This window comes from Dipteris shenzhenensis, chromosome 11, assembly GCF_047967505.1.
Source record: "Dipteris shenzhenensis isolate YYH24624 ecotype China chromosome 11, Dip_SZ_1.0, whole genome shotgun sequence".
Lineage (NCBI taxonomy): Eukaryota > Viridiplantae > Streptophyta > Polypodiopsida > Gleicheniales > Dipteridaceae > Dipteris > Dipteris shenzhenensis.
Genome location: NC_141606.1, coordinates 54,131,005 through 54,143,164, shown reverse-complemented (window position 1 = coordinate 54,143,164; position 12,160 = coordinate 54,131,005). Strand labels below are relative to the sequence as shown.

General features: G+C 44.7%; 1 protein-coding gene across 2 annotated transcripts; it reads right to left on the bottom strand.

Moving 5' to 3' along the window:
• Positions 1-3,726: 3,726 nt before the first annotated feature.
• Positions 3,727-5,032, bottom strand: LOC147897180 (uncharacterized). Of its 2 annotated transcripts, none has more exons than XM_087381323.1 (2): positions 4,709-5,032; positions 3,727-4,373 (listed from the first exon to the last, which is right to left on the bottom strand). In XM_087381323.1, exons 1-2 carry the CDS (start codon positions 4,926-4,928, stop codon positions 4,057-4,059), a joined length of 537 nt encoding a protein of 178 aa, XP_087237449.1. In that variant the 5' UTR covers positions 4,929-5,032; the 3' UTR covers positions 3,727-4,056. The 2 variants fall into 2 exon arrangements, with proteins under 2 accessions (XP_087237449.1, XP_087237448.1); XM_087381322.1 differs by having other exon boundaries at positions 3,728-4,376; positions 4,709-5,030.
• Positions 5,033-12,160: the final 7,128 nt, after the last annotated feature.

The window sequence follows — 12,160 nt, the reverse complement described above, 5'->3', positions numbered from 1 at the left end:
TGTAGGGATGAGCAATAGCCCTTGTCTATGTTTGAGTCTTTTGATCACTTTATAGACGAGGTCCTTGTATCACATTTTCTCAAAATTCTTCATTTCATGTGTGAATTTAGTCTAAGCTATTTCATATTGTGAAAGGAAAATACAAATCTTTTTCTCTTCTTCTTCTAACTATGGTACCAGTGCAGTTGGTGAGGGTCTGTGAAAATTTTTCAAGAGCTTCCAGTCTTTTATCAGAGTGAGGAGTGGAGGATTTGAAAGCGATGGATACTTGGGCCAAAAATCGACAAGTCTATTGCCAGTGGGAAAAATGAAGATTCTACATCTACAGAAAAAGATTACTTCGTTTGAAGCTTGTCATGTCCAAGTTCACTAGCAAGAGTTTCTCCTCCTTGAGTTTGGAGGTCGTTTTATCTGCTCGAGATGGAGACCTGTAGCTACTTCGATGCTGAATTTTTTGCTGAACTAATGGAGATGAACATTCTGGTGATCAACCTTGAAGACATTTGAAGAGTTGACAGCTTTTGGTGATCACGTTGGATCCTATGTGGATGGTGACAGTGCCTTGATGACTCTTTCTGAGTTTGTCTGAGTCAATCCTGCTTGGATGGTTACATTATCTTTATCTTGTAGCTTTCTTTCTCCCTACTTGTTCTAAGGGGTGAATGTTGGCATTTCTATGGTATTTTGCGCAGACCTCGTAGGGGGTCTTGCAACCTCTAGAAGTATGGAGGTATTTTTTACTCGGCAATTTGTGACTGCTATGTAGCAGTCCATAAGGGGGTTCCGAGGCGGTGTGCTCATGGTGCCTCTTGGCTGTCACCCTGGTCAGTTGGAGAGTGACCTTTCATTGTCTCCTGAGGGCAACAAGAGCAATTGGTTATGGTGGTTCGAAGTTATCTTTGAGCATACGTCGCTCCATTAGTCATCATCATGCTTTCAGCTGCGTGTCTTTATAAGCCTGTGTGGGTTGTTTATTTATGAGCAACTTTGAGAGACTTTCTCTTCACTGGTCTTGTGTGAGCTTTATAGTAGCTTTATGGCATCGTTTAGTCCAAAGCCCTGTAGGGATGAGCAGTAGTCCTTGTCTATGTTTGAGTCTTTTGATCACTTTATATACGAGGTCTTTGTGTCGCCTTTTCTCAGAATTCTTCATTTCATTCATCATTTCATGTGAAAATTTAGTTTAAACTATGTGAACCAAAAAATACGAGTCTTTTTCTCTTGTTCTTCTAACACATGACACCAAACACTCCACCAAAACACATTGAGATACATTATCACTATGTGAGAGATTACATCAACTTGATCTACTGCCATCCACGTCAGATTGTTGCAGATCTTTTCACCAGCACTCTACACAGAGAAAAGTTTGAAGCACTTCCATTTGGTGATTGATCTATCATCTTGTACATGTTCACACGATCACTATAGGGGAGCATTGTAACACGTCACCCAAGGGACACTTTTATCGCCAATTTAGAGGGTTTCAGCTTTGCGTTACTTAGGGCTACTATTAAGTGTGTGAGGATGATGAATGTTGATTTGTTGATCGGACTGCCAGCTCTCTTAGACTACATAACCCCAAGTGTGTGTTGTACATTTCAAACTCTTGCAATATCAGTACAACATTTAGCCTCACTCTTGCAATGTCAGTACAATGTTTTTGCCTTACTCTTGCTCCCTCCACTCTTTGTCCTCTCCCCCATTTCTAACACTAGGCCTGTCAGTCACACCCCTACCCCCCCACATGCCCCCCCCCTCCAAAAAAAAACAAACCCCAACTGCCAGCTCTCTTAGACTACATAACCCCAAGTGTGTGTTGTACATTTCAAACTCTTGCAATATCAGTACAACATTTAGCCTCACTCTTGCAATGTCAGTACAATGTTTTTGCCTTACTCTTGCTCCCTCCACTCTTTGTCCTCTCCCCCATTTCTAACACTAAGCCTGTCAGTCACACCCCTACCCCCCCACATGCCCCCCCCCTCCAAAAAAAAACAAACCCCAACACACATATCCTGACCCCCCTGTGGTGGCATTTCTTGCAGACATCAAGCTGTCTACTTAAAGAGCTGCATTGGCAGTTTTACAGCCTGTCTTCAAAGCTGCTCCTCTCCATACTATCACCTTCAGCTGGCTGCCACATCTCGTCATCAGCAAATGTTGTGGAGACTCCAAATAACTGATTAAAAACAGTGGTATATGCCACAAGCACATGCTAATTGAAGCAGGCATGGACAACACATTTAATATAATACTCTAAAACATACCGAAAAAGGCATCATTTCTGCGAAATTCCACATAAAACAACTGTGAACGGTCTTGCATGGACACTAGAAGGATCCCTTCAGCACACAAGTTCTTTTCAAGCAAGCTACCCCAATGCCTACCATTTAGAAATGCTCACCCTGATCAACGGGATATGTATGACCCCCAGATATACTGAGTAACTTGAGAACCCAAATATCTTCATCAAAACATCCATGTTCTACGTCGGGCACTTCACACTGTTCTCCATACCTGACACCAAGGTCTTTTATCTTGAGTTTTGCCCATTTGCTCCACCTCCAATTGCATTCTCACATCACTGGTGGACCCTCCTCAAGCTTCTCCTCTAAGATACACACCAGCAGGACCCTCTGTTTAGCCTTCTAGAAATGATCCTTTGACACACTATTTAAGGACCCACACCCATCACCATTCTGTCAAATCTCCCTTCTCCAGGCCTGATTTATTCGCTTTGAACACCTGAATCAAAGATAATGACGGCTGCCATTGACTTAAATCCTGCCGTGTTGCAGCACATTATCTAGATTCCTTGAATGCACTTGCAACATCAGAGTAGTTTCTGGCATCTACAAACATCTGCCTCTGCAATGCCCTAGGTCAATCCAGCAAAAAACAGATTGCTACCTTCCAAATTTACACATCGTTGATTATAAAACACATTTACACATCATCAGTTATAAATGCAATTGTTGACTACACCAGTCCACTCAAAAAGCTTCAGAACATTTACTTTGTGCCGGGTGGCATCGACTAGATATCACCATCCTGCTGAGGCCATCAACACCCCTGCACGTTGACTAGATCCATCCACTCAAAAAGCTTCAGAACATTAACTTTGTGCTGACTATATGTTACATCCCTACTGAGGCCATCAACACCCTTCTAGGTGTCATCACATGCATAGAGGTATACCAACAAAACACTGAAAACTACTGAACTTGGACAGAGACAGAGAGAGGTTATGGAAACAAAGAAACAACATAAGAACAAACAAAAGCAGTAAGCACTGCAACCCTTATGATCTCATCAGTACATTTGAACAAGCAAAGCTAATCAACTGCCATCCTTGGAATCACTCTCCAGCATGCACCCCCGACCATCAGCCTTAAGAAACATTCTCACGCACACTCTGTGAAAAAATTAATTCCACTCTCAGCGAGTGAGCGTTATGCAACAAGTAATTGACAAAGCACTCCTGCCAAATTTTATTCAATACCTCAACCTAAGCGTAAACAAATCAATCAGCTTTACTCATTCGCATGTGGAACTAACAGCTTCCAAGCCTAAACAGAAAGCACAGCCAATTGCCACATTCTCAGTTTTCCCACCGTCCACATCAGTTACCCTTACACTCATTGGAATTAGACACAGTAGACAGCATACTTGAGGAGTCGCATGTTGAATTTGACCAATTAACAGCTTGTCAAGCCAGAGATGCCAATAATATGAAAATAGCAGCTTCTAATCACAAATTTTGAGCAGTTGTTGAAAATTAACACTTCCCATGCATGTTACACATTGTCACTAGTTGCTTCGACGAATTTGTCTGACAGTCTTCTACACCCTAAAGCATCAGCAGAAAAAAAATCGCAAATTGACCAATGTTTCCCTCAATCTATAAGCTTACGATAGAATTTGCTGCTCATGTGCGGGCACTCCAGAACAATGGCCACAAGAAGCACATTCCGAGCTTGATTGTATGTTGCGACGAAAACTCCATGTAATGTGCATCATCTACAAGGTCAGTGAACTTGCCAGAGTCGTTATCTATCTGTCAAGAAATTTTTCAATGGTCGAGGTCAAAGTAGCCTTGGGAACAGCACCGATTACAGTATCCTTCTTTTCTCCCTGTTTAAATATCATGACAGTTGGAATGCTTCGAATCCCATACTCAGTTGCAGTATTGGGACTTTCATCGGTATTTAGCTTGAGGCATCTGATCCTGCCCGCGTATTGTTTTGCAAGCTCGTCGATCAAAGGAGCAATCATGCGGCATGGCCCACACCAAGGTGCCCAAAAGTCCACAAGCACAGGGACGTCGCTCTCCAACACGAGCTGCTTCCAAGTCTTGTCAGTCACTACGCCTGCTGCACACAAGAAGAAAGTATCCGTGTCGGAACCTGATTCGATCGAGACGGGGGCTTTAGTAGCATTACCATTCAGGATCTACGCTGCTCTGTGCACACGCGCAGTACGATCCTTCAGGTCTAGTGGAGCGTGTAATGTTCCAGTCATTAAGATCGCGTTTCATTACGAACATAAGTCTTCATCCAACCATGTCAGCTTGTTGCAAAAGATTAGTTCCCAGTTTCACGAATCGAAGGAGGGCGATTGAAGAAACTGTCCACGGTTGCGAGAAAACCGCTGAAAGAGTAAACACATTTTGAAACACGAATTGTGTAAGGAAGCAAAAGCATACCTGGGGCAATAGTCTCTTGCTGCTGCTCGCATGCGATTCTTCTGAGGAAGCGAGAAGAGGCACGATGAGGAGTAATTGGCTTGGAAGGGAGAGAAAGTCGAAGGCCCGAGAATCTGGGCAAGGCAAGGCGGGATTGGATGGTTAAGGGAGGGGGAGAAGGAGGGGCAAGATGGGCATACGTGCAGAGAACCAAACTTCGGGAATCCAACACCATAGCCATCAAAATGGAGCTCAAAGGTCGATTGAACAAAGAAATAGAGCCTACAACAGAGGATCCTTCCGAATTTTGATGCTTCGATTGCTCTTGGCGTTTTTGATGATGATGATGATGAGTCATAACATAACCACCCTCTATGGCTACATTCAAACACGGCCGCATGTCCAACTGGGGCGGACTCTGTTTAGTTGTCCCTACTAGAGGTTGCAATTGGTTTGCCAGTTTTTGGACTTGTGCTTGGGCGGGGGCAGAAGGGGCGGAGGGGTACGGGAGAGGGGGGGCGCGGCCGGGGGGGTGGATGAAGTCTTTAACCGCAAAAATATTCGTGCTTGAATCCTCTTCTCACACATCACCCCACCTCAAAAGCAGATGGCCGTCACATCAGTGACCTTCGATTTTCAACAAAATTGTGGATAGTACAACAAAACACTCGAGCACACATTCCCTTAAAACTTTTTAAAATAAAGGAGCAGCTACAGCTTGGGTGGTAGGTCGTTTGCCCACCTGAGCAATGTAGGTCTCGAGTAGATGCACCCCTCATAGTGGACCATGAGTGTGTGAGTAGGTGGGTGGGCGTGAAAAACAACAACAATATAGACGTGCCACTCATTGTGGACCATGAGTGTGTGAGTAGGTGGGTGCGCGTGAAAAAAAAGAACAATATAGACTTTTATTTTGAACAAATACACTTCAAAACGCTTGAAATTAAACTATTGATTAGCACTTATTAATCTGTTAGCTTAGACAAAGTTGAGCCTTTCATGCTTTGATGATTTTATTTATTATAAAAGAGTGTAACTAATAAGAAGTAGATGATCTTTGTCCATTGTGATAATACACGTCAACTAGTCATCAATTCATTTCTATGGAAAGAACTCATTAAATTGGTACGTGGGTAAAATACATCTCATAAATGAAAAAGTATTTATAGAACATCATAATTTTCCCTTATTATTGATAAAATAAGATAAAGTATTCATTAATTTCGACACTCTAAAACGTAATTAGTGACTAATCATCATGTGTTACTCAATACTATTTTTGAATTTCCTCAATCCACTCACTGGGTTCTCCCATGACCCATAGAAGAGTCATAGCTAATGAAGGTTAGCTAGGCATCTCCCAAGTTGAATCATCATTTGGTCTATTTTTCTATTTAATATAATACTCAGTAATAATCCTATTCCTAAGTTGTTTGTATCTTTTATCTAGAATATCTTCTGATTCATGTGGAATGTAGGTCATAAACTCTTAGAATTTTTAGGAGCACTAAGATATACCCACATGCCAAGGAGCATTTCTAATCCGTTTATATAGATTTTGTATCCCCACGGCCTGTTTATATAGATTTTGCATCCCCACAGCCGGTTGGATCTTCAGATAGTGACGGTTGGCGGGGTATGGGATGGTGATGATCAATAGAGTATCGTTTTGGCCATAGTCGGTGTGATAACTCTATAGCCACAGTCGGCCTAATCTTCAAATAGTGATGGTCGATGGGGTACGGGATGGTGACGGTCAACAGAGTATCATTTTGGCCACAGTCGGCGTGATAGCTCTATAGCCACGACTGGCATGATCGTCAGATGGTGACGATCGGTGGGGTTCTTCGATGGTGACGATCGATGTGATATGACGATGGCGACGGTCGGTGTAATATGACGATGGCGACGACCAACGGGGTAGGGGATGGCAATGGTCGGCAAAGTACAACGATGGCGATGGTCGGTGGAGTATCGTTTTGGCAAAGATCGTCGAGGTATGGGATGGTGACGGTCGGCGGGGTAACTCTATAGCCACAACCGATGGGATACTGACTAAGTAGAGAAGGAAAGAGGGGAAAACTGTGAAGGGGTGGGAAGGTGAGTGGGAGATAGGAGCTGGTGGAGTGCACCTATGTGGTGTGGGATGGATTGTTGTTGTGAGGACAGTGTGCAAGGGAAAAATGCAAAAAGGGATGTACTATCCCTAATCACCTAGTGCTAATCGTGGATGTGCGTGTGTGTGTGTTCGGCAGTGACTTGTGGGCTGTGGGTGTGTCGGGTGAGATGCCTACTGTACTGACTCACCTAGACCTAGACTCGATGATTATGAGGAATGTGGTGTGGATGAACATCATGTTTCCGCATAGCATGTTAAAAGCCACGTAGAGTAAGTGTCCAACTTGTGTTTTACCTTGGATGTCAGAGGCACATTGGCATTGTGACTAGTTGTCACGGAATGGTCCGTTGTCATGGGGGAAGAAATTTGTACATTCATCTTTGTCACCCAGGCGGTGTTCTTGCCCTGGTCTCCCAAGTGCTTGGTGGGGACATAGCGTTTGGGGGGATGTTGCGGTGGAGGAGGTGGATTGGAGCTTGGAGTTCAAAGTGCAGGATGGCGGCATGTTCTTCTTCCGAGCACAGATGCTTTCGGGAGAGACGTCTCTCGAGTGATTAGGGACTTGTGTGTTGCTTGGAACCCCTCTGATCATTGGCTCTAGTTGAAGTAGCATTGAGCACAGAGGATAGCTGCTTATACTTGTTGTTCATGACCTTCCTGAGTGGGGGATGGAAATGGCGACAAATGGGCAATGGCATCGGGTTGCCACTACGACTGGCCTTCTTCTCCCTTCAGAATTTGACTCTTGTTGAGGGTTTGGAGGTGGATGGGGCTTCCAATCCGCCCTCTTGTGTAACTTCGTTCTTGTGGGCCAGTGACAGTGGACCTGAAGGAGAGGGACTTGGTCCACACAGCAGGACTATCACCGTTCTACCACCATTTGTGAGCAAAGCAGTTCAGGTGCACCAGTCGATTTGACAGTTCACGGCATAGCACCAGGTTCTTCCCAATATGATCTATTCGTAAGTTGCTTCTATGGGGAGAATGTAAAAGCGTATTTCTACTGCCTGGTGAACAACCGTTAGACTTAAATTTACAAATCCCAAGGTTTGTATGAGTTGGCCATTGATAGCTCTTACTAAAGCGATAGTGAGAGTTAGGGGTACCTGCAGCTTTTTCCATACCTCTCAAGAGATGAAGTTGTGGCTCATCCCCAGATCCACAACTGCTCTGATGCATATGCGCGAGACCTGCAATTGCACAAGCAATCTAGTTGGTTCTACCATTAGCTCATATGTTAGTTCCACCTGTTCAGTCGTTGCCTGAGTAGTGTCATTTGCTTACACTGTCTAAGCTTAGCATTACGGGCTCTAGCTTCTTTGATGGCCTGTCATTTCATCCTAGCTACCTCGGCCCTGAGTTGTTTTTCTCTATGGATGGCTTGAAGGGTAGACAGTATGAGTGGTCCATAGTATCTTTTTAATTTGCTCCAGTTAAGATAGCCATCCATTTCTATTCCATCAAGGGTGTCCATTCGGCACATCCCTTGTGGAGTGATCTCAATCACACGGTAGGGACCCATACCTCAGTACTTGAGCTTGCGCTTGGTATTGCGAACGTTGTAGAGGAGTGCTAAATCCCCCTTTGCCAGGTTTTTGTTCTTGAGGTTGCAGTCGAACCACTTTTTGTGTCGGGCCTTTTCTACCCAGAGAGAGTAGGTTGCATGCAACCTTGTCTCTTCTAACCTTTCGAGGTCAACTAGCCATTCTGCTAACGCATTCTCTGTAAGTCTTTCCTTAACGGTGGATAAGGCAAAGGCTAGGTACTACATACTCCATTGGTATCACCACCTCCACCCCGAAGGCTAGGCTAAAGGGGGTACAGTGCGTGGCCACTTTGTAGGATGTTTTGTAGGCCCATAATGCTACTATGAGCTTATGCTCCCAATCGGTATGACTGGCCTCTATTGTACAGGTTATGATCTTACAACAAGTTTTATTAGAGCTTTCCACCAAGCCATTTGCCCTAGGGTAGTATGGCGTTGACCTCCTATGCATGATCACATAAACTCACTGGCCAGGATTGCTATCGTTTCGTTGAGGAAATGAGTTCCTCGGTCGCTGACTAACTCCAAGGGACATTTGAACCACGTGATGACTTGTTCATATAAAAATGGATCTCGCATCAGCCTTCACGGTGGCTCTCCCTTCTACCCACTTGGTGAAGTAATTGGCGGCTGGCTAGGATGATGTATCTGGCTCTGGTTTCCTTAGCTGCTGGGCTTATGGGTCCAATAAAATCGATGCCCCATTTCTCAAAGGGTTGATCTATCAAGATTCCGATCAAGGGCATCATGTCCACCTTGTGTGGGATTTGGATATGCTGGTAGGGGTCGCACCGTTTGATGAATGCGGCCACGTCTCCAAAGAGCCACCAAAGGCCAGCTTGGAGCACCTTACATACTATAACATCAATGGCGGCAAAATGACCTACGATTCTCGAGTGGGCCTCCTCAAGCACATCGATGTATTCGTGCTTGCGCACACATCTTTGCAAGATGCCATCCTTGCCCTTGTAGTATAGTTGACCTGCTATCAGCTGATATCGCACTACATCCTTAATGAGTTTACGGGCTCTATCCTTCTTAAGGGCCTGGCCAAGGGGTAGTCCGTTCACCAGGTAGTGACCTATCTTGGTGGCCCATTCAGGTATGATGTTAAGGAAGAAGAGAGAAGCGTTAGGGAGGTCATCTTCGATTCTCATTGGAGCTTCACTGTTGGGAATTCTTGATAGGTGGTCGGCCAGGACATGGGTTTTCCCTTTACGTACAATGAGATTGTGAAGTCAAACTCCAAAAGGATTAGCATCCACCTGGTGATGTGTCCAGTCATGCAGGGCTTGTTGACCAAGTATAACAATGCTTGCTGGTCCATGAAGAAGAAAAACTTGTTAGCTAACAAGTAATGCATGAACTTCTTGACTGCATAGACCATGGCCAGACCTTCCCTCTCAGTTGTGGTGTGTAGTTAACCTCAGCCTCATTTAGTTGGCGGCTCGCAAAGTATACCAGGTAGTCTAGGTTATGCTCCCCTCGTTGGGCTAACACACACCCGATAGCAAAGTTGGAGGCATCGATATGGATGTGGAATATTAAATTCGAGTCGGGTGATCTCAACACTGGTGCAGTGGCTAGAGCTAGTTTGAGGGTTTCAAAGGACTTATGGCATTCCTCGGTCCACTCAAAGGATACTAGTAGTTTGTATAGTGCGTGGGTTGCTATGTTCACGTAGAACAAGATGAACCTCTTGTAATAGCCCATGTGCCCAATAAATCATTGGATTCCCTTGGCGTTGGTGGGGGGTGGTAGCTCCAAGATGAGTTTGATTTTATTGTGGTTTGTAAAGATTCCATTTTGGGACACTATCTGGCCAAGAATGACACCATGTTTGACCCAGAATTGGTACTTAAGAGGGTTTAGGGATATGCGGTATAAGCAGCACTTCTCGAGGATGATCTTGAGGTACTTCAAGTGGTCATCCCACATCAAGTTCACACAAATTTCATCCAAGAAGACTTCCACAAAGTCTCTCAGATATTCTTTGAATACCATGATCATTGTTCATTGGAAGGTGGCAGGGGCATTGGTTAATCTGAATATCATTACCCTAGCCACATGCACACCCCATTCAGTTGTGAAGGCCATTTTATGTTGGTCTTGCAGGGCAATAGACACTTGGTTGTAACCCAAAAACTCGTCTAGGAAGCTATAGGCATCCTTTTCGGCTACCCTTTCCAGAACATGTTCCGTGAATGGCAAGGGATATTGGTCACATTTAGTGGTAGCATTAACCTTTTTCAAATCCACGCATACTCTAATTTTTCCATTTTTCTTTAGGACTATCACGATGGGTGATACCTAGTCCATATGCTCGATCTCATAGATGAATCCCGCATCTATGAGTTTTTGGATTTCCTCTATGAGTGCGTATTTGGGATTCATAGGGTAGGGGCATTGATGTATTGGCTTGGCATCGTCTAGCATGGGGATCGTGGTGCACTACTTTGATAAGCACCCCTTTCATGTTGGTGTACTTCCAGGCCATGCAATCTTTGTACTCTTGGAGGAGAGCTATTAAGGTGTTCTCCTCATTGGGGGTGATATCACCGACGATGAATACGGGTTGGGGGTCTTGCCCTGGGTTTACCTCCTTGATCGAGGCTGGCTTGTCGTACCGTTGGGAGCACCCCTCCTCCCGAGATCTCTTGGCCTGTTGGTATAAGATCTTGCAATCCTTAATCGTGTAGGCCTTGTAATGGGCTGGTACCTATCATAGGTCCTCCTTTTCTTCAGAATCCTCCTTTATTTCTACACAGGAGCAATGGTCCTTTTGGTCTTAGCTAAGCTTTTGGATACAAGGAGTTTTGAACCTGAAAGGGGCTCTTCCATTGCACTTATAGAGCTGACGGGGGAGGTTATCTGACTCACCCTGGCTCCCCAATTGGAGGAGAACTCATGGTGAGCAATCGTGGCACCTACGTATGATAGCCAGTGGATGGTTCCCTTGGTTACCTCTTGAGGTTTGAGGATGTTAAATATTCTTAGGAGAACCACCGAGGTTAGACCCTCGAGCTCTAGGGTGGTGATCTGGAACCCTATTCTCTCTGGGACATCTATATTGGCTAAGATGTGCATCCAATTTTGAGACGAGTCCGGCTCAAGAAGAGGTGCATAATACTAAAATTCATCAGACTCCCTTTCATCCTCTTCCATGTCACAGGGTTGGAATAGCTTCATGGATATGGTTTGGCCAGTGGTGTCACTTTTTGCAGTGAAAAGGTGTCCTAACAATGGGTGGGCCTTTTAGGTATGCAAGTCCACTCCCATGATTTGCTCCCCATGCTACAAGTAGATGTTATCAGTATGCCAGTCGTGCACGAGCTCGGACATTCATAAGAAGGGCTTGCCTAGGATAGCTTCATATCCCAGTTGCCGAGTGAAGTCCATGACTACGAACGTAACGGGGTACATGAATGCAAATATCTTAATGTTTATGCCAGTAAGCACTCCCAAGGGCTCAGCAATTCCGCCATCGGCTAACTTTACTACCAGATGGGTTTGCTCGAGTGCGGGCTTTCCCCATTTCACCCAGCATTCCTTGGTGCAGACACTCACTCCCACTCCCCCATCTAGGATGGCATAAACCTTTTGGTGTTGATGGATAATGGGGATAGCAGCGTTCATGTCATCACCCTCGAAGTATTGGCCTAGTTTGTTGATGGGAACCTTGGGTAGGTTCTGGCCCTTTTTCGATGATGATCACATTTCCTAGAGACAAAGGAATTCATGCATTTATGGTTTTATTTTTGGTTTTCTTGCATCACTCATATTCTCTTCATCTTTGTATGGTTTTGCC

What these genes read in the sequence shown, in the direction of transcription:
- LOC147897180 (XM_087381322.1), bottom strand. Translation starts at nt 4,928, where the DNA reads ATGGCTATGGTGTTGGATTCCCGAAGTTTGGTTCTCTGCACGTATGCC. An exon ending in GCAAGAGACTATTGCCCCAG is followed by an intron (nt 4,377 to 4,708) that starts GTATGCTTTTGC and finishes TCTTGTGTGCAG; the next exon opens with CAGGCGTAGTGACTGACAAG.